The sequence below is a fragment of the Cucumis melo genome, chromosome 7 (genome assembly GCF_025177605.1).
Source record: "Cucumis melo cultivar AY chromosome 7, USDA_Cmelo_AY_1.0, whole genome shotgun sequence".
NCBI lineage: Eukaryota > Viridiplantae > Streptophyta > Magnoliopsida > Cucurbitales > Cucurbitaceae > Cucumis > Cucumis melo.
This window is the reverse complement of record NC_066863.1, coordinates 14,760,871-14,783,582: the sequence shown is the minus strand read 5'-3', so window position 1 is coordinate 14,783,582 and position 22,712 is coordinate 14,760,871. Positions and strand designations below refer to the sequence as shown.

Here is a 22,712-nt window from a genome sequence, read left to right as displayed (position 1 = left end):
TTTACTTTTTATCTGTCAATATGTGTTATCTGTAGTTTAGGATTCATGAGAGATTCTTAATAAGTTGTTTTACTTATAACTCTTATCGAGTTAGTTGAGCTATTTTCATCACTTGGCTGGTGAATATCGCGAACTACTCGAGAGGGCAAGTAGCAAGGATATGACTAATTCGCACAAGGAGGAGTTTGGAAACAAACTCCACCTTGGCAAATTAACTTCCATCATTTGTACTTCGACAGAAGGACAAGTGTGGGCAATAGGCATCGAGAGGTTGATGTCTTTAAATCCAAAGTGCTATACGTTTTATAAGTGAACGCTTCTAGATATATCTTGCCTAGCTAGGTTGAGTCATTTGTATCCCGATAGGAGGACAAGTGTAGTATTTAAAGACTCCAAGAGGAGCTCACCTTGATTAGAGACTAGTTATGAAAGCTATATCGCATCAAGACCTTCATGGCCTAATCACCTAATCATGCATAGACATTCCTTCACCCATTCTTAATACAAATTAGTTCGCGTCTCCATTTCGCATCCATCTAATTCACCTTTTATAGATCCTCTATTGTAGATAAGTAGTTATAGTTAAACATACCTTTCATCATACTGTATAGATAATTCTTTTCTACCGCATGAATGTCGAGTAAATCCTAAAACTATTCTTCGATATCAATTCCCTATGTTCGACTCTGGATCATCTAGATAAACCTATTGTTTCACTAAATACTTGGGCAAGCAATAGGAAAGCATGAAATCAACAAGGACTTAACTTTCATGCAATAAAGAGATACATAGTGAGTAATTCGCATACCATGATCATGATTGATGACTTATCGCATAGAATCAATTACGCGTATACCAACCCTGAGTCCTAGCTTAATAATAATAACCAGCTTAAATTTCATCACTTCATATACTTTATCGTGTAGAGTTACACTAACGATTGTGTACCCCATCGTGCACCTTTAATTCTACGTAGGGAGGTTTGCGATAGAAAGAATAAAATTATAAATGCATAAAACATAGACCATCCTTAAATCAACAAGCAAGTAATTGAGCAACCATTGGGTCGAGTTGGAGGCGGTTGTTTTTTTTTTTTTTTCAATCTCTCCATGATTTAGACAAATATTCATATTGTTTTTCAATATGCAAGAAGAACAAATTGTCATTCAAGTGCAAGGTGACATATATATATATATTATACATTCAAATTTCAAATCTACAATATTCATTCAAAATGTGGTTTACTTTTGGGTTTTAGGTTTATATATATATATATACACACATAATCGGGTTGGGTCAGGTGAAGTCGATCTCTTACTTGCATAATCTGGCTACCCGACCCAACTTTTTTTCTCCAATTTTTTAACACAACCCAACATAACACAAAATTTAACCCGTCCCAACCCTTACGATTCGAGTTGGGTAATTACAGTTGATCGGACTATCGATTTTTTTAAATATCTCAATATTTTACCAATTTGTTATATTTTAAAATAACTGCTATTAAATTCGTGCAGACATATAACTTGAATACAATTAACAATTATTGAAATAAAATTAAAAAATAAAAGAACGTGCATTGCACGTGGTACACTAGTATTTAAGAAAAGAAAGAAGGAAACAATTTGAAAAAAGAAAAGACAAATGAAGAGTGATGATGGGACACGTGTTTAGTGAAAGATGAGAGGTTTTATAAGTACATCATTCCTTATTTTCCTTAAAATCATTATCTTTCTATTCTCTTTCTTCAACTGAATTTCCCATTTCCTTTTCGATCTTCTTTTCCAATCATCACAACAGCAAGCAAGCAAGCCTTGAATGATCACCTTCGTCACCCTCTATTCAAACTCTTCTTCCCCAACGCTAAACAACACTCTATCACCACGGTACGGATTTTTCTGTTTTCCTTTTTCCTTTCAATTTTTTATTTACTGATTTTTGGATCACAAATCTTGCGATTCAGAGGCTATTTCTCATTTTTTATTCAAATCTATGAGCTGTAACCTGTATTCTCTCTATCTCTCTCTCTCTCTCTCTCTCTTTTTCAAATTCTGAATCGAGGCTTATGGGCTTCAATTCATCTTCACATATGTTTAATTTGTTTTTCTTCATTTTCTTGTTTGATCTAGGTTTACGGATATGTTATTCGGTTAGATTGCTGGAAAGTTAAACGCAACTTTATAAATGGTTTTAGGATTTTAAAATAATGAAAAACTTAGAGAAATAGTTTCACAAATGGCCTTTGAAAAAGAACAATTTCTCAAGGCCAATATATACGTATTTAACACAGGTTCTCACGCTTTTCTAAAGCGTGTTATTACATTTGAAAAATGATTTATTCATTAAGCCTCAAGGTACGTTATTGCTTTTTCAAAGGTCCTAACAGAAAGTACCCGCATCTCTTTACAAATCTTTTCTTTGAGACTATATTGAAGGTTTGCATTTTGCAAGTTGTTGTTTGTAAATATTAATTAAAAGAAAAGGAATAGTGAATTACGAGAATTGGACATTTTTATGAAATTTTCTAGTATGAAAGATGATGGGAAAATTTTCATAATAGACTTGCTTTTTCATTAATTGGAGTTCCAAAATCCTTCACCAGAACTTCTCTTTTGCTATGAGAAAGCTCGGGTACAATCTATCAATGTCATCTCTATCTCTCCACCCACCAAAATAAAATTATCAAATAATTTTTTTAAAGATTTTATTTCTTTTGTGGCCATTTCCCATTGCTACATTACCATTTTCTATCGAACAATAAGCCTGGGTGTTGCAAAAAAAATAATTAATTAATTGAATGGGATTGAGTATTAATGTGAACATATGTGAAATGTGTTGAAAGGTAGAATATAAATTTAAAATACTTGTATAGTCTCTTTCTCGTATATGTGATTTCTAGATTTGTAAAAAATATAATAGTAATTGTCTTCATTTGTTTAACTCAGAGGTGGCTTCATTAAATATCATCATTATTTTTTAGGATTTAAAAAAAAATTATAGTTTACATTTAATTTTCATAAATATAACAAAAATATTTGCCCCTATCTAACAAAATCAAAATGGCGGGAAAACCATTCCTCCCTTTTTCTTATCTTTGCCATTTATTCATTTTTTCTTCTCCGATTTCTTTAACCCCTATTTCAGATTTTCTTTCCTCTATTTGTATTCATCTCCCTTTTTATTATTTCTTCATCTTCTCTTTCTTCCGGTTCATCTTTCAGAATATTAAAATCGTTTAAATATCACATTAGTATGATCTAAACGATCGCAACTAGTCAACACTATCGTTTAAATTTGAAGTCATTTTCCTATTAGAACAACACAATCGTATAGATACAATCTAAACGATCACTTACCTAGGTCAACATGACCTTTTAGATACAATCATTTAGATTTGATGTCATTTTCCCATAACGATAGCTTACCAAGTCAACACTATCGTTAAATATGCACAACAAGATCGTTTGGAGTCATTTTTCCATCGTTTAAAAAGAATATTACACGATTGTGTGGATAGGATATAATCGTGGATATGATGTAAATGATTGCATACCATTGTCAAAATGATCGTTTAGCGTGGTCAACACAATCGTTTAGATTTTAAACATTTTTTTCCTCGTTAAAAGTACACGACGTTGTTGATACGATCACGTATCATGACTGGGCTATTTTTTTGTATTTTCGATTTTATCCATTTTCAAAGTTGTTTGTAAATATCTGACCCTTCCATCAATGTTAATTTAAATTAATAATATAACAATTTTAGGAATAATTGCAAGCATTGCAAAGGAATATTTCCATTTTATCAACCCATTTTACTATATTTGAAATTTTTTTAAAATGTTATGCTCCATAGAAATAGTTAAAAAAAGATATATATTTTAATGTTGAAGCCTTATCACATACACGAAAAAATAGTAATGGCGTTTGGTGGGAAATTATTTAATTTGACTTCTGTAACATTTATTTTCAAACTTCGAAGGGTTGATCACATGGGCAAAACGTTGTTTTGGCAATGATTGCTGGGCGTAAAAGAAATATCCAAATCAGAGCAAGCCAGGAGAGCAAGATTCTTGTTATGGTCTTTGACTAACGATGGTGTAATCTTTAATATATATGGATAAACCAACCTCATACCGGCTCGTGAGAACTGAATCCAATGGACTTCGAATCTAACTGAATAACAAACAGAGGAGAGTTGCCTCAAAATCAGGGCTTTCTTTTTTTTTTTTTTTTAACAAATCCATCGTCGTAAGTCGATACAGATCACCAAACTTTGTTGATCTTTCTTTGATCCATTGGGGGTGATGGGTTTCCAAGGAGATGAAGAGTCCTCCGCTCCTCAGGTTTCAACAAAATCCCAATTCAGATTTAACTCTCCCCTGGTCCAGGTTTTCTTAATTGGACTGGTTTGCTTTTGCTGCCCTGGTATGTTCAATGCCCTCAGTGGTATGGGAGGTGGAGGCCAAATGGATACAACAGTTGCTGATAACGCTTCCACCGCCCTCTACACCACTTTTGCAATATTCGGCATCATCGGCGGCGGCATATACAACATCCTTGGCCCTCGTCTCACCCTCTTCGCCGGCTGCGCCACTTATGTCCTCTACGCTGGCTCCTTCCTCTATTACAATCACATCAAGGACCAAACCTTCGCTATCATTGCAGGCGCAATTCTTGGTATGGGTGCTGGCTTCCTATGGGCTGGTGAAGGCGCCATCATGACTTCCTATCCGCCCACTAATCGAAAGGGCACCTACATTTCCATCTTTTGGAGTATTTTCAACATGGGTGGTGTTGTTGGTGGTCTTATTCCCTTTATCCTAAACTACCACCGCACCACTGCTTCTTCCGTCAACGATGGAACCTACATTGGATTCATGTGCTTCATGTCCATTGGGGCTCTCACTTCTCTTGCCATTTTGCCCCCCAGTCGTGTGGTTCGTGATGATGGTTCACGATGCACCAATATCATGTACTCTAGCGTATCAGTTGAGTTTGTTGAGATTCTCAAATTGTTCCTTAATTGGAAGATGTTGTTGATTGTTCCTGCTGCTTGGTCTAGCAACTTTTTCTATACCTACCAATTCAATAATGTGAATGGGGTGTTGTTTAATTTGAGGACAAGAGGGTTCAACAATGTTTTCTATTGGGGAGCACAGATGGTGGGTTCGGTTGGAATCGGATACATATTGGATTTCAGTTTTAAGAGTAGGAAGACTAGAGGTTTGTTTGGAATTAGTTTGGTGGCGCTATTGGGTACTGGAATATGGGCAGGTGGCCTGGCTAACCAGCTTAGATACTCTCGCCACAACGTGCTAGACAAGTTGGATTTCAAGGATTCAGGTTCAGATTTTGTTGGGCCTTTCTTCTTGTACTTCTGTTTTGGGCTGTTGGATGCTATGTTTCAGAGCATGGTTTATTGGGTTATTGGAGCCTTGGCTGATGATTCAGAGACTTTGAGCAGGTATAATCGTTGATGTATATGTTATGTGTAATGTTGTGAGAGATTATATTATATATATATAATGATTGGGAGATGAAACACAGGTATAGTGGATTTTATAAAGGATTGCAGAGTGCAGGAGCTGCAGTTGCATGGCAAATTGACACACACCATGTTTCCTTCATGTCTCAGTTGGTTGTGAATTGGTCACTCACAACGCTGAGTTATCCTTTGCTGGGGGTTCTGGTGTTCTTGGCTGTAGAGGAAGACAAGAAGCCTATTGACGAAACTTGTAAGGAGGTTAACTCTTCCATATATTAGCTAATTTTAATTGATACAAAGATTTAAGTTCTATAATTGCGTTTGTTTATGTTTTTTTTCGGACACACCTTTCTTGATGTAATGTTTAACATGTTACCGAAAATGGAATATTGTACAGCAGAGACAATTCTATTTACCTTTCCTGAGAAATGCTCCTAGATGCCTTCCAAGTTGATGATGTAAATGTAAATGTTATTAGGATTGAACTCGGTAACTCGATTATATGTGAAAGTGTATTGTTCCGAAGTCCAGAAAGTGCTCTAAATTCTAATTAGGACATCCTGATCTACCTGGGAACAATGTGTAGTACATACAATAATCATCGATATGGATGTATCAAGAAGTTCAGCCTTTAGTCATATCAGGTTCCTTTTGTCTGAACGCTGAAAAAAAAAACTGAAGGATGAATTTAATGTTTTAAATTCAACTTCCCGTGTGCTGATCAGAATGCACACAATAGCAGGTTCTCAGTTAAGTATTTTAAGAAGAACAAAAATTTATGGGAGAAAGATTTTATTTATTTATTTGTTATTTTTATAAAAGAAGTGTTCAAGCTAGGTTCTTTACATCGGCCACAAGATGTGTTGAATAAGAATCAACTCTTTATCCGCTTGTCGGCAAAATTCCGGTGTCACACAAAATGCGTCTAAGCTTATGATGTCAAAGCAGGAATTGTTTGAGTTGCTTTGTTTTACTCTCCAGGAGTGCAAAAAAGGAAAAAAAATTACTCGATTATACCTTTTAAAATCACTTTGGCCTCAAGAAAAGGAATAATTTTTTCTTTCAAGTAAAGTGCAGCCTCCAAGTCCCTCACTCCCTCAACAGACCAAGAAGCGTTTGTATATATTCAACTTCCACCATTCGCTTTTCAATGGAGTTCATGTTTTGGAAGAGACTTATGAGAGCTTGCAAATCGTGAACAGAGAAAGAGATATAAGATTATAAGTATCAAACTTATGTACACCGTTACTTAAGATACGTGCAAAATTTGAATGATCTTATTAAACCATATCTCATTTTTAAAATATTCTAGATTGACTATGTGATGATAACAACATTTTCTAGCTCCTACTTAAAGATACAATTTGATCTCAAATAACCCCAATAGTCGCTAGAAGATCTTTCCCCACTCAAGATGGTTAAAAAAGTTGAGACATATTTAAAGCTCACATGTTTTTTAGAGAATTTAATTCCCATACGATATGACAGCATCTAGTACATTCTTTAAAACTCTTGCAAAAAGAATCTAGAAAGTCAATATGGTTTTTCTTTCAAGAGAAAATTACAAACTAATGGTATTAATCAAGTCATAAATAATATCTTCGCTGGTAAATTTTGGTCTTGGATTTAATATTCAATCTCTAAAAAGCCATTCAAAAGTTTTTATACGCTTTTGAGTTAGAGAAAAAAAAGAAAAAAAGAAAAACTTTCCTCTAAATGAGCATCAATAAATAGAAAGAAAGTTCGAAGTTAAACTTAAGTTAGCTTATATGGATCCATGATGTTTTATTTATAGGAGATTAGATCTAGGGTTTTATCTTAATCGTTTTAGGTAAGAAAAGAAGTTAGAAGTTAAGTTAGTTCATATGTGACCATGGTGTTCTATTTATGGGTTTTATCTTAATCATTTTAGAGTGAGGATAAGCGTTTATCTTAATCAAATTTCATATCATATCATATTATTTATTTTATATCCATATTATTTTAGTTTTTTGCTTTATTCCAGTGGGCCAAAAGTCTACTCTTTTAACACTTGTCTGTTATTCATTTTAAAATTTTTATTGTTGACTCACAAAGTTTGTTTTTTTAAGTTAGGCCTTTTCTATATATGTTGAATTTATCCCCACATTTTCTTGGAGCACTTTCGTACTCAACAATCTCATAAAATTAAGTTCAAATAAAAAAAAAAAAAAAAAACACATGGAGTAAGGGAGTGATAACAATTAAACCTCTAAACTTTTAATAATTGTACTAATTGAAAGTTTAGGGGTTGAACATGTGTATCTTTTGTTTTCATTTTATTTAAGGTAGATCAATATATTTGTAAATCCTGAATCTCCGAATCTTTAAAGTCTTTTAAAAATTTTTGTAATAGCCTTAGTGAAAGAAAGTTAAGAAGAAATTTTATTAAAAGTGTATTTGATGAGTGACATTATTGAGGTGTCATGGTTTAAGTGACATAGTTGGTATGTAATTGTAGCATAAAGTAAGAAAGGTTAAAGAAAATTTGGTTTAAGTGTTTGTGTTACCGTCAAATAAAGGTTAGTAATGTCACGCCTCCTCCCAAACTACCTACTAGCTTAGCCCGAAAGACGACATGAAGTCGACTGACATCATTCTCCTTTAACCATACTTGCCAACTCTACTGAACCCTTAAACCTGATAAACAGGCTAATCTTATATATAAAATATTTTACATGCAACACAACACAGGACAACCTAGATAATCCATAGACATACATAAAATGCAACCCTGAAATAACCCACTTTTTAAAAATAAGCTTGATAGAAACATCATAGCAAAAAAAAAAAAAAAGGTGTACCAACTAGGATTTACACAACCACAACACCTAGAGCTTACACAAACTGTAAACTATCTAATTGTTACAACTCTACCTACGTACTAGCAATTGATCCGGAGATTTTAGATGACTATGGCAGTCCATCAGACAGTGGAAGTTTGATCTCTACCTGGAAAGTGGGAAAACATTTTGAAAGGGTGAGCTATAAAGCCCAATAGTGCTAAATTTAAAACTGTTAATCTGGAAACCATAACACAAGATAAACCTTAAACATTTAATCTGTTTAATCAAAGTGTTAAATATAAACGTATAATAATAACAACTTTATCAATCTCTCAAAAAGTACGTCATTGAAATCTAGCAAGCATATCTGTTGGGGCAAAACTTGACCTAATTTTATATGTTTAATTTATTTACCATAGCATGCATATATTTATTTTCCTTATATTTTGTACAAACTATGAAACTAGACTCCATTACAAATCCAATGCAATGAAAATCAACTTAAACAAAATCTAAATGAAGAAAAATGGGCAATTTGAAGATCAAGGAAAAAATTGTAAATAATTAGAAAGAATTCAAAATTTCATTACGCGCAATCAACCTCAGAGTTACAAGTTCTTACCTTGACACAGTCAACCAACCACCCACACACTCCATCTCTACGTGGCATGTGAGCCTCATTTGACATGAAATAATTTTGGATTTTTCAAATCCCAAACGCAACCACCTTTCCTCCTCTCATTCAACGCCACGTGTCAGCCACTAGTGCTCCATGTCACAATTATAACCCTTCAAACACGATTGTGTGGCACTTATTCTGCTCGATCAACAAGTCAGTCGTTCAAAATTCGAAATCCATGAACAAACTCGCTGTATGATGTAGTCTCCCTTCACGTTCTTGAGAAAATGGTTTTATAAAACGTGAGAGAGAAAATAAATTGTTGAAAACATCATAAACGAGAGCATTGAAGACTGTCAATTGCAAAGAGTGCGACAAGGCTCGGGCGGGGGTTCAACTACTATGGTACCCCTTATAGTACATATTGAGATTTTTAGCCTTGGCAAGCTTGCATATGAAAATGTCGAAATGTCACATTGTAGCTCGGCGACACTAAAATGAAAGCAATAGACTAAGCAATAAAGAAAACATAAAGACAAGGTAAATTGGGGGTATTTGGACATGCGACCATAGGCAAACACGCCCTAAACAAGCATGTTTGTGACATTCTCCCTCGCTTAAACAGTTGACGTCCCTATCGACTGGTGAAACTTGAATTCTTCTATCTTTTGCATCCAGGCTTCTAGATCTTCACACGTTCCCAACCGGTTTCCTCCACAGGAAGGTTCTTCCACTTTATCAGGTACTCATGGATCTTTCTTGTGAGTCTTCTACCCTTTCTTACTCGTTTAGCCAGAATTTCTTCAACATCTTTGACTTCTTTCTGACTAAGGTCGATAATTGGGCGAATTACGACATTCTGCTGCAGGTCTTCGGTATCTTGATGGTAGAGTTTAAGGTTACTCGCATGAATTACTGGATAGATTTTCATCCATGTGGGTAACGCTACTCTGTAAGATGTATTCCTTACTTTTTTCAGCACTTCTACTGGCCTTCGTACTTTCTGATAAGACACTGGTCTTTGCGTCCTCGAAACCTGATCTGTTCTGGTCGTAATTTGATGAGTACCTGGTCTCCTGCCCAAAACTCAAAAAACCGTCACTTCTTATCTGTCCACTTCTTCATCCGCCTCGATGCCTTTTCTAGGTATGCTCGGGCGATGTCATTTGTCTGTTACCATTCCTTCATAAAATTGTGAGCTTGGAGGTTCTTCCCTACATAGGGATGATTGACAATGTGTGGCAATACAGGTTGCCTACCAGAAACAATCTCAAACGGACTTCTCCCAGTAGATGAACTTGTCTAAGCGTTGAAACAGAATTGGGCTACATCCAACAGCTGGACCCAATTGTTTTGTCTTGCGTTTAGAAAATGACGTAAATATTCCTCAAGCATGCGATTGAATCACTCAGTCTGACCGTCACTCTAGGGTGGTAAGTTGAGGATATTTTCAGACTCATCCCCAAGAAGGTAAATAACTCCGTTCAGAAGGAGCTAATAAATCTACCATCTATGTCACTCACTATACTTGTCGGGACTCCTCACAACTTAACAACATGCTTGAAGAACAATTGAGTCGTCATTTCAGCTGAACACAGCTTGGTGGTGGGGATGAAAGTGACGTACTTTGAAAATCGATCAATGATGACCAAGATGGCCTCAAAGTCACCTACCTTGGGAAGATGGGTGATGAAGTCCATAGAAAGACTCTCTCAAGGTTTTGTTGGAACTGGCAGAGGGTCGAGAAGTTTGGCAACCTTCACTTTCTCTACTTTATCCTGTTAGCAGATGAGACACGTCTTTGTGTATTGCATGACATCATCTCTCACGTTTCGCCAAAAGTAACCCTTCTTCAATAAGGCGTACGTCCGTTGCCATCCGGGATGGTCAGCCCATATAGTGTCGTGACACTCGTGCAACAATTTCTTCCTTAAGTCCCCTACTCTACGGACGTATAGCTGATTACCCTTTGTTACTAAAAAATCCTCCTCAACCCAAAACTGTCATGTTTTGCCCGCCTTAGCTAAATTTATGACATTTTGAGCAGCACGATCTTTCTGTAAAAACTCTCTCAAGGTATCTCTGACTGACCCGTCAATCTCACTTGTTTGAAGGTGAGCTAATAGGCATATAGCTACATGTTCATGTTTCCAACTTAGGGCATTAGCAACCTGGTTGCTCGACCCCTTCTTATGTTCAAATTCGAAGTCAAACTCGACCAGAAATTCCTGCCATCTTGCTTGCTTCAAAGTCAACTTTGACTGGGTAAAGAAGTGGCAGGTTGCTCTATTGTCCGTCTTCAACACAAATGACGAACTTAGTACGTATTGTCTCCAAGCCCTCTAACAATGTACTACCACAAGCATCTCTTTTTCAAACACGGTATATCTCTTTTCAGCTGCATTCAGCTTTCTAATTTCGTATGTGGTCGGGTGCCATTCTGCAGAAGCACACCCCCAACACATAATTGGACGCATCTATCTCAACCTCGAAAGTTTTGGTCACATCAGCAATCCCCAAAATTGGCCCCTCCATCATGGTTTGCTTCAGACCATCGAATGCAGCTTGACACTCAGGGTTCTAACCCCATTGAACATCTTTTTTTCAATAACTTAGTCAGTGGACTTGCTCATTTGGAGAATCCCTCGAAAAATTGACGATAATAATTTGCTAACTCGAGGAAGGAGCGTAACTTCGAGACTGATTTTGATACTACCCAGTCACATATCGCAGCAATCTCCCCTTCTTCCATCCCAATTCAACCACACTTTATCACATTGGCTCAAGAAGTTTATCCGCTCTTGTGCAAATGAGCATTTTTCTATCTTGACAGACAGGTTGTTCTCCTTCAATTTCTGAAAAACCTTTTGTAGGTGGTCTCTATCTTCTTCCATGGTCGAGCTATAGACTACTATATCATCCAAGTAGACCACTACGAACTTGTCGAGATATTCATGGAAGACCTGGTTATCAACGTACAAAAGGTTGCAGGGGCATTGGTAAGACCAAATGGCATTATGAGGAACTCAAACGCTCCATATCTGGTGACACAGGTTGTCTTAGGCTCGTCTCCCTCTGCAATCTTACTTGGTAATATCCCGACCACAAGTCCAATTTTGAAAAATACTTTGCCCCATGTAAGCGATCAAACAAATAAGTAATTATGGTAATTGGATATTTGTTGTGAATCGTGAGCTTGTCCAAGGCACAATAGTCGATACACAATCGTAAACTCTCATCCTTCTTATTCTTCTGGAAAAGAATTGGGGCCCCATACGGAGCTTTTGCAAGCCTAATAAACCCTACATTCAATAACTCATCTAATTGTTTCCGAAGTTCAACTAACTCTGGAGGCGTCATACGATACGCATTCTTCGCAGGCGGTTTTGCCCCTGACACTAACTCGATCTCATGATCAATCATCCTTCGAGGTGGTAAAGACTTGGGCAAACTACCGGGCATCACGTCACGATACTTCTATAATACGCACAGAATATCCTTAAGGACTGTCTCCCCTGGGTTCTCTGACTGATCAAGTGGAATGGCCATAAATGTTGGTTTGTCTCGAGTGAGACCTTTCTTTAATTGCATGGCCGAAATCATTTTCAACCCATCTGGTTGACGAAGGTCGGTCTGTACAACAGAGGGGGCCGATCCATTGATCACCAAACATTTGGCCAAAGGCATTGGAATCACCTGGTGTTCAAGTAGAAACTCCATTCCTAGCACCACATCAAAGTCATCCATTTTTACCACCATAAAATCTATGAGACCACTCCATCCTCCCAACCTTATCATCATTTGTTTCACTAGCCCGATGATAGATAGGGCAGCAGAATTCATGGCTTTACTCTTCTCGCATCCTTCTCCCAACAGGGATTCAAATGCTTAGCTTCTGCTTCCGTTATAAAATTGTGGGTGGCACCGGAATCAATCATAGTGCTTTTGGTCGACTTCTGGTTGATCCAGGTGTCAACGCATATTAAGCCTCTTTCCACTGGTATGCTCGTCTTCTCCTTCTTTTTTAGAGAGGACAAAAATTTCAAGGCCCTCATTCGAGGGTTATCAACTTCCTCCGTCTGGTCTACTTCTCTCTTGGTTTGACCTAGTCGGTCATCTAAATCTGAGGCTAAGGAAGCCTGGAATGCATCGAAAGCATTTTTTTCGGACATTCTCTAGCCAAGTGTGGTCCCTTACATATGAAACAACTGAAAGGACGATTGAACACATTCTGGTTACTTGGTCCTCACCAGGTGTTTCCAGTATTCGATTGGTGGGGCCTACGATCTCTATTAAGACGTTTATCCCCTCTAGCAGTTTTAAGAGAACTTAGGCGGTTGTTCTTATTCTCTTAAACAAGGAACTTGGATGACGTCTCACATCCTAAGAAACGTTAGATAGGTCAAACAGCCACTCGCTGCAGTGTACGCTGATGTGAGGTCTTGAACCCTTTGTTCATATAACTTTGTCTTTGCCCACGACTTCAACCCTTTGACAAAACAGAAAACTTTGTCTTTCTCGAACATGTCGCATATGTCCAACATCAGCCCTGCAAATTCTTTCACATACTCCAAAATACTATCGGTGTGTTTCAGCTCGTGTAACTTTTTGTCGAGCCAAGATCTCAACATTTTCGGGGAAGAATTGTAAGTGAAGTTCTCTCTTCAAAGCATCCCAAGTATCTATCGTATAACGTTCCTCTTGCATGTCAACATACCGGGACCTTCACCATAACTTGGCATCCTCAGACAGATGCATCATCGCCAACGTAACTTTGGTTTCCTCTGTAACCGTGTTTGTGGCCCTGAAGTACTGTTCGAGGTCAAAAATATAGTTTTCTAGGGCCTTTGTATCTCTTGCCCTACAAAAGGGCTTTGGTTCCGCAATCTTTGCTCTGCTAACCAGAATTGCTCCTCTAGCTGGAACTTGATTTGCCATTGCTCGCATTGTGAGCTCCAGTCTTGCATTCACATCTGCGATTTCACTTCTGACGACATCGAGGGTAGCTCGAAAATCCTCCCACATGCCATTTATCATCTCCAAAAGTGTCTTTTTAGAGCTATCTAGCTCCTGGACACGCTCCTCAATATGGACAGAGCCCGTCGAACTATCCCTACGTTCGTGGCTACCAGTTCTTCCAACGTTTCCTTCTAGAGTGTCGACTCTTGCCAACAACTCTTGTATCAGTAATCCTTCGACACGGCTAGCTACCGCATCGATCGATTGTTAATTTTCTCAGCAATCTCTTCAAGATAGAACTCTAAGAAGCAGACAGAGTCGGGAACTTCAACTAAGTAGGGCATCTACTCCTCCAGCTCTACCAGTCGTTCCCTTTAGGCCTTGTCAGATGGATTCGTCGATGACATATTTCGATCTTACTGTTGATTAGCCGATTTGGCTCTGATACCACTTGTCATAATTGTAACCCTTCAAACACGATTGTGCGAAACTTGTTTTGCTCGATCAACAAGTCACCCGTTTAAAATTCGAAATCCGCAGACAAACTCGCGGTATGATGTAGCCTCCTTTCACGTTCTTGAGAAAATCGGTTTATAAAACGTGAGAGAGAAAATAAATTGTTGAAAACATCATAAAAGAGAGCATCGAAGACTGTCAATTGCAAAGAAAAGGCTTAGTTTGCAAAGAGTGCGACAAGGCTCGGGCAGGGGTTCAACTACTATGGTACCCCTTATAGTACATATTGATATTTTTAGCCTTTGCAAGCTTGCATATGAAAATGCCGAAATGTCACACTGTAGCTCGACGACACTAAAATGAAAGAAATAGACTAAGCAATAAAGAAAACATAAAGACAAGGTAAATTTGGACATGTGGCCATAGGCAAACACGCCTTGGACAAGCATGTTCGTTACACTCTGCGCGCCTCCTACATCCCGGCTTCGAATCTCCTCTTTGTAAAGTTCTTGATAAAAAGGTTAGTTTATATTTCTTATCGCGTTATCTGAGCTATTTTCATCACTTGGCCAGTGTATATCGCCAACTACCCGAGAGGGCAAGTAACAAGGATATGGCTAACGCATACAAGTAGGAGTTTGAAGACAAACTTTATCTTTGTGAGATAACTTCCAAAAGGAGAACAAGTGTGGGTATTAGGCACCGAGAGGTTGTCACCCTTAAACGAGAAGCTCTATAAGTCTTGTAAGTGAAAGGTTTTAGATATAACTTGCTTAGCATAGCTTGGTCATTTGGATCCCGAGAGATGACCATGTGTGGCATTTAAAGACTTCAAGAGGAGCTCGTCTTAATCATAAGCACGTTAACTAAGTTATATCGCATTAGGAATCTTTGATTGCTTAATCATCTGGTAATGCATAGACCTTCCTTCACCCCCTTCTTTTACGGAAGTTAGTTCACAACTCCATCTCGCATCCATCTTAATTCTCCTTTACGAAGTCTCTAGTGTAGATAAGTAGATATAGTTTAAACCTACACTTGATCATACTATATAGGTTATTTTTTTATATTGCCTAAACGCCTAGTGAACCTTAGAACTAAGCTTTGATATCAATTCCCTGTGTCGACTCTGGATCACCCAGATAAACCTATTGTTTCGCTTACATTTGAGCAAGCAATAGGAAAACTTGTACACGACAAAAACTTAGAAGCGCATAATGAAGAGATTCATAAGAATCATTTTACATGCAATGATCTTGAATCAATGACACATTATGAAGAAAGAAATATAGTTTACCTCACTACGTCCGAACACAAACTCAAGCAGGAGCCTCCTTATGACGCTAATGAACTAAGTGAGAAGTCACCCCTGTTTGAGTTGATCTTTCTTCGCCTTTTGTAAATTTACTTTGGCATTCACTCTTGTAATGCCCCTTCTTGCCACATTGGTAACAAGTAATGCTCTTTTGCCTACAAGTTCCTGGATTACACTTTTGCTTCTGATCGTCATTCCAGCGCGACCTTGAATTATCAGTCCTAGATGTCATAGAATTCCCTATTCTCTCTCTTTCTTATTCTCTACTTAACTCAAAAATTTGTTCTTTAAACACCAAAACTCTTCTCTACTCGCAGAGTTACGTCTACTAACTGCACATAATCACTTATTACTACAATAGGTACAACAAAAGTTCTAATTTCTCCTCTTATAGTCCATTCTCAAACCGCCTATATCTTTCAGTCTATGAGTGGATTAGTGTCATTGCATACTTAGCTAACTTTGTATAAGTCTCAGAAAAATATTTTCCATTGAAAATCTCCTTGAAGTCTTCCCAGTCTACTCTTCCTTGCCTGTTCTCCTTTAGAGTCCACCAATCTTCTGTGTCTTCTTGTAATGAAAACATAGCCAAATCTACTTTTCTCTCTTCCAGAGATTGCATAACACAAAACCACTTCTCCAATGTCCTTAGCCACTTTTTATCTTCCTTTGGCTCCATAGTTCGACTGAATTATGTAGCTCCAAATGCTTTCAATCTCTCTATTCTAAACTTCTTCTTTGATTGTTGTGCCATAACATCAATCAACCGTTGAACAACTCTATCATATATCGCTTTTTCTTACTCTCCTCTCGCATTGGGGTTAACTGAATGTGCTTCTGAATCCATTGTAGGCTCAGTAGTTGTCCTTGATCGAGCTCTTCTTGGTGGCATATCTACTATTCTTTCCTACAAAAGTAACTTAAACACTTAGATCCAAATATATACTTTAGACCACCAAGTTTCCATAAAATCATGATCCGATAACAAGTTGTCACACCCCACCCCGCACATGTCCTTACTTAGTGGTGCCATTGCGGAGGAATTTCAAGTTTTTCCTATTTAACTCAATTGTGCAACGAATTGTGCAGAAGTTTAATTTTAACTGAATCACAATCTTTAAACGAAAAGCTCGTGAACAAGTTTATGGGTGAAGGTGAACCACTAGAATTCCAACTTGACCCTAAGATTGAGCTAACCTTTCGGAGGAACCATAGACAAAGGCAGAGGCAAAACCATGCGAACATGGATAATCAGAACAATAACAACCATGACAATCAGAATGTCCCAGGGTAAAATCTCGCCTATTTGGCTCAAGATCTAGACGACTCAATCAGATCATATGCCTCGCCGAACCTTTATGATTTCAACCCGGATATCGCGTACCAAACGTTTGACGAAAACGCAAGGTTCAAAATTAAACCAATAATGTTCCAAATGATCTAAAATGTTGGATAATTTGGGAGACAACCATGCAAAGACCCTCAAAGCATATCAAAAATTTCTACTCTAGCTGTGCTTCGTTCAACATGTTGCGGATATCGTGAAACGAGCTGCGTTTTGCATTATTTCTGCTAACTTTATGAGACAAAGCAAAGCAATGGACAAACTCCCTAGAGGACGGTGAAGTTACAACTTGGGATAATTTGATCAAAAAGTTCATGAAAAAGTTTTACTCACCCATTGAAAATGTGTGAAAAAGGTAAAACCTGATGACCTTCGAGCAGCGAGATAGCGAAAATTTAATTGACACGTAAAGGAGGTTTAAGAAGATGATCAAGAGATGCTAGCACCATTGCATCCTTGAATGCATTTTGATGGAGTAGTTTTATTTTAGACTGAGTGAGGACACACAACAATCTGCTGATGTTGTGTTTACTGGTGGGATGTTGATATCGTCATACAACCAAATCAAGAATACGTTGGACGTTATGGCCAGCAATAGCCAGGAATGGAGAGACGGTGATTTCGGATCATGAAATAACAGTCGAGAAAACAGAGGAAGAATAGAATATGGAATAAATAGGAAGCAATGGTGGCGTTACAAGGCCTTGTCACCGAAATGAACAAGCTCCTTCAATCAATGGCGTTATCACAAGTTAATCCCGTAGGGAGCTCAATTCAGAAGTGCAACATATGAATGAAATGGGATGCGTGGGGTGTAAAGCCTCCCACAACATTGATGCATGCCCATTGAATACTAAAATTGTCGCTTACGTTAAGAATGATCCCTACTCTAATACATATAACGCGTGGTTGAGAGACCACCTACATTTGAGTTGGGGGGGGTCAAGAGAAAAATTCTCAGTAGTGACAAGGTGGCCAAGAAAATTATAGAGGCGAAGCGCCTAGCTCACCAAAAAGCAGTGCAATGAAAAGCCACAGCAGTTAGCCCAACGCCACCGCCACCACCACAACAACAATCCTAATAAGTCTTCATCTTCTTCTTCACGATCAAAGGAGGCCCTTTCTTCGTGAATATATGTAGAGGAATGATGATCTTCTGCAGAGTCAAACCTCGTCCATAAAGAATCTAGAGTTGCAATTGGGGAACTCACTAGCAGCGTCTCTGGAATCTAGAGTTGCAATCTAGAGTTGCAATTGGGGATCCCTCCCGAGCAACACAAAAACATCTAATCAGGTAGGGGATCCGGTAAAGAGAAGTGTCAAGCGATGATACTTAGAAGCGAAAAGAACTGAACCATCCTCAAACCAGAATCCAAACATAGAAATTTCACTTCTTCCTCTAACTAACAATATTTCTTCCTTGCAAAATTAAAACATGCAATGCTTCTTCCTTACAGCATTAAAACGTGCCAAACAAGGAAGTGGCAAGCAAAAGGAGAGATGAACAATGCAGCAAAGCGTCTAATTAGGCGACGAACTCCAATCCTTTATCGTTTCCTCCATTTCCTGGTCACCTAAAGGAAAAGGGCAACGGTCAACAATGTTTCAAAATTTTGGGCGTTTTGAAGTAGTTACACATCAATATCTCATTTATTGATGCGTTAAAGTAAATGCCTCACTACTTAAGTTTCTAAAAGACATCTTAGCGAATAAGAGGAGGATTACTGATTTTGAAACTGTAGCTCTAACACAGACAACAAAGGAAATCTTCAAGAATAGGGTGCCAGAGAAGATGACAGACCTTGGTAGCTTCATGGTCTCCTGCTCGATAGGCAGAATGTATTTGGGTCGTTCTCTATGCGACCTTGGGGCAAGCATCAACTTGATGCCTCTTTCTATCTTCAAGAAATCAAAGATAGGGGAGGTTCAACCAACTCATATGAGGCTTCAATTTGCTGACAGATCCATTGCCAAGCTAAAGGACAAGATTAAAGATATTTTAGTATAGGTGGATAAGTTCTTGTTCCCATTAGATTTTGTTATTTTGGCTTATAAGGTTGATCTATAGGTTCCAATTATTTTGAGGCTGCCATTCCTATCAACTGGTCACGCCCTCATAGACGTCATCCAAGAGGAGTTAATAATGTGATTTAATGATAAAGAGATTAAGTTCAACTTGTCAACGCGATGAAGTTCCCCACTGATGTTGAAAACTGTAACACGATAAAGTCCTTTAAATGAGACTAATGCGAGGAAGAATCCTACTATCAACTATTTACCGCTGAAAAATTCCTTGAAGAAGATGAACCAAACTATATACTAGAAGAAGTAAACGTTGTGTCTGGTGAAAAGAAATTCGAGTCTTTGGATTTGCAAACCAAAGGCGAAAAGAAGACAAAGTCATCAATTGAAGAACCACCAGAATTAGAGCTCAAGCCTTCGCCCAACCACCTAAAGTATGCGTATTTGGGGGGAAATGACACTCTGTCCATCATCATTTCCACCCACTTGGATGCCACAGAAGAGAAGGTGTTGTTGAATATATTAAAACTTCACAAGAAGGCAAATGGATGGACCCTGGCGGACATCCAAGGCATAAGCCCATCCATTGCATGCATAAAATTAGGTGGGAAAAGGGTCAAACGGGCACCATTCAGTTTCAAAGGTGATCAAACCCCGCGATGAAAGAGGTTGCTACAAAGAAAATTATCAAATGACTTGACGTAGAAGTTATCTATCCAATCGAAGATAGTGAATGGGTTAGCCCAGTCCAACACGTTTCTAAGAAAGGCGGGATGACTAGTGTGAAGAACGAGCAAAATGAATTGATTTTACCCGAACAGTCACGGGGTGGAGGAATTGTATGGACTAACGCAAGTTGAATGCGGCAACGAAAAAGTACAACTTTCCCTACCTCTCATTGACCAAATGTTGGACAGGCTTGCTGGAAAGGAGATTTATTACTTTTTGGATGGTTATTCTAGATACAACCAGATTACAATTGTATCGGAAGATCAACAAAAGATGACATTTACATATCCCTCTGGTACATTTGCATTTCATTGAATGCCATTTAGCTTATGCAATACGCCAGGGAAATTTCAAAGGTGCATGATGGCTACCTTCTCAGACTTCTTGGAGAGATCAGTTGAGATATTCATGGATGATTTTTCGGGATTAGGGGATTCTTTCAAGGTATGTCTAAGAAGCTTAGAAGATGTTTTGGAGAAGTGTGAAGAGACACGACTTGTTTTAAATTGGGAGAAGCATCACTTCATGGTTAGAGAGGGAATTGTGCTTGGGCACAAAATCTTCCATGTGGGATTGGAAGTAGACCCCGCAAAGATTGATGCGGTAAGTAAGTTGCCAACCACCTTCAAATGTCAAACAATTGAGGAGCTTTTTGGGTCTTGCGGGATTTTACAGAAGATTCATCAAAGGATTTTGCCAGATCGCCAAACCTCTTAGTAACCTACTATGCACCAATCAACCATATGACTTTGATGAGAAATGCAACCAGGCGTTCCTGACTATAAAAGACACGTTAACCTTAGTGCATATCCTCATCATGCCAAATTGGTTACAACCATTTGAACTTATGTGTGGCTCGAGTGATGTGATGGTAGGGGCTATACTGGGTCAAAGTGATCTAACCTATCGACTACGTGAGGAAAACTCTCACCGAGGCTAAAGAGAATTATACTACTACTGAGAAGGAGCTGCTCGTGGTAGTATTTGCGATAGAAAAGTTTAGAAGCTACATTGTAGGTTCCAAAGTTACAGTGCATTCTAATCATTATGCAATCAGATACCTCATGGCGAAGAACAACATCAAACCGGGGTTAATAAGATAGATTTTATTGCTCCAGGATATTGATTTGGAGATTATAGATTGCAAGAGCATTGAGAACCAGATGACAGATCACTTGACACGTCTTTACAATGAGAAGTTCCAACACGAGAAGAAAGACATTAAATATGGATTTCCTGATGAACAACTCTTTAACGTTGAAGTAACGGAGCCCCTATAGACATAGTCAATTATCTGGTACGTAAGACATGGCAACAAGACTTCAACACCTAGCAAAGAAAGAAGTTGTTTTATGAATGCCACTTTTATAGATGGGAGAGCCCTTTCTCTACAAATTGGGGCCATATTAAATATCAAGACGGTGTGTCCCTGAGTATGAAACACCTGATATACTCACCAAATGTCATGAAGTACCCTATGGAGGACACTTTGGTGGACAAAAGACGGCTGCAAAAGTCTTGCAGAGTAGGTATTTCTGGCCTACTCTCTTCCAAGATGTAAGAAACTTTGTAGTCAAGTGTGACCAGTGCCAAAGGACAGGAAATATGTCACATCATGATGAAATGCCTCAACAACCCATCTTAGAAATTGAACTCTTTGATGTGTGGGGAATAGACTTTATGGGACCATTTCCTCAATCTGGTGGCCACATCTACATCTTGTTGGCTATAATCTATGTCTCAAAAATGTTTGAAGCAATCTCTTGCATGAAGAATGATGCGATTATAGTCAGTAAGTTCTTGAAGAGAAACATCTTTATGCGATTTAGGACCCCTAGAGCCCTTATCAGTGACGAGGGATCTCATTTCATTAATCGCATCATAGCCAAACTACTCGCAAAGTACAACATAAACCATAAAGTAGCCACCACCTACTACCCTCAAACAAATGGTCAGGTAGATGTGTCTAACAAAAAGATCAAAAAGATATTGGAGAAAGTTGTAAATTCATCCTGCAAGGACTAGGCTGATCACTTGAATTCCGCATTATGAGCATATTGCACCACGTATAAGACGCCTATTGGAATATCTTCTTATGCGTTGGTCTTTAGGAAGGCCTATCACTTACCATTAGAGTTGAAACAAAAGGTGTTATGGGCGCGCAAAAAGTTAAACTTCCATCATAATGCTGCATGAGAGGCCTAGTTACTGTAGCTGAATGAGCTTCAAAAGTGGCATTCTCAATCTTAAAGAACGCCAAGATTTATAAAGAAAAGACAAAAGCATGGCATGACAACTGCATCCATAGACACGAATTCAAAGTTGGACAAAAAGTATTATTATTCAATTTGCATCTACAACTATTTTCGGCTAAGCTTCGTTTAGGATGATCTGGACCATTTTTTGTCAAGCAAATCTTCCCACATGATGCTATGGAGATCACCTTGTTGGACGAGACTAATGCGTTTAAGGTAAATGGACAAAGACTCAAGATGCCTTCAAGATGAAGAACGCAACAAATTCTTTATGGATTTATTGTAAAACGCCTTTATAAACATTTCCTTGAAACGCATGAATGCATTTTCATCTTCCCGCAAGATCAATTATTTATGTGAAACACATTATTTTCTGTATCTTTATTGCTTTATTTTCATTCATTCTTTTCACTTTGTTATTTTCTTTATTTGTTTTCACGTGATTTATTGCTTTTCTTTATTGCTTACCTTTATCACTTTCTTTTACCACTTTCTTTATCGCTTTGTAAGTTTGTTTAGTTTAGATTATTTTGTGCCTATGGGAATACGCAAGGAAATCATTACGCGAGACAAAAGCATAGTAAAAGTGATGCTAGAAAATAGGCATCGAAATGTTTAGATATTTAAATTTAAATCACCTAGGGAAGTGTGTATCGTGTGACACAATCGAAGCACCATCATCATTCAATGGTCATTTAGGGTTTCGAAGAGACACGCCAA

The 22,712-nt window shown here is 38.0% G+C and overlaps 1 protein-coding gene across 1 annotated transcript; it reads left to right on the top strand.

Annotated features, from left to right (window-relative positions):
• Positions 1-1,638: 1,638 nt before the first annotated feature.
• Positions 1,639-5,917, top strand: LOC103495744 (UNC93-like protein 1). The gene is made up of 3 exons (XM_008457391.2): positions 1,639-1,886; positions 3,983-5,467; positions 5,551-5,917. The coding sequence occupies exons 2-3, from the start codon at positions 4,308-4,310 to the stop codon at positions 5,765-5,767; spliced, it is 1,377 nt and encodes a 458-aa protein (XP_008455613.1). The 5' UTR covers positions 1,639-1,886; positions 3,983-4,307; the 3' UTR covers positions 5,768-5,917.
• The last annotated feature ends 16,795 nt before the right edge of the window (positions 5,918-22,712 follow it).

Excerpts from the sequence above, each read along its gene's own strand:
- LOC103495744 (XM_008457391.2), top strand. The coding sequence starts at position 4,308 with ATGGGTTTCCAAGGAGATGAAGAGTCCTCCGCTCCTCAGGTTTCAACA. Across the intron at positions 5,468-5,550 it reads GATTCAGAGACTTTGAGCAG|GTATAGTGGATTTTATAAAG; the intron begins GTATAATCGTTG and ends GATGAAACACAG.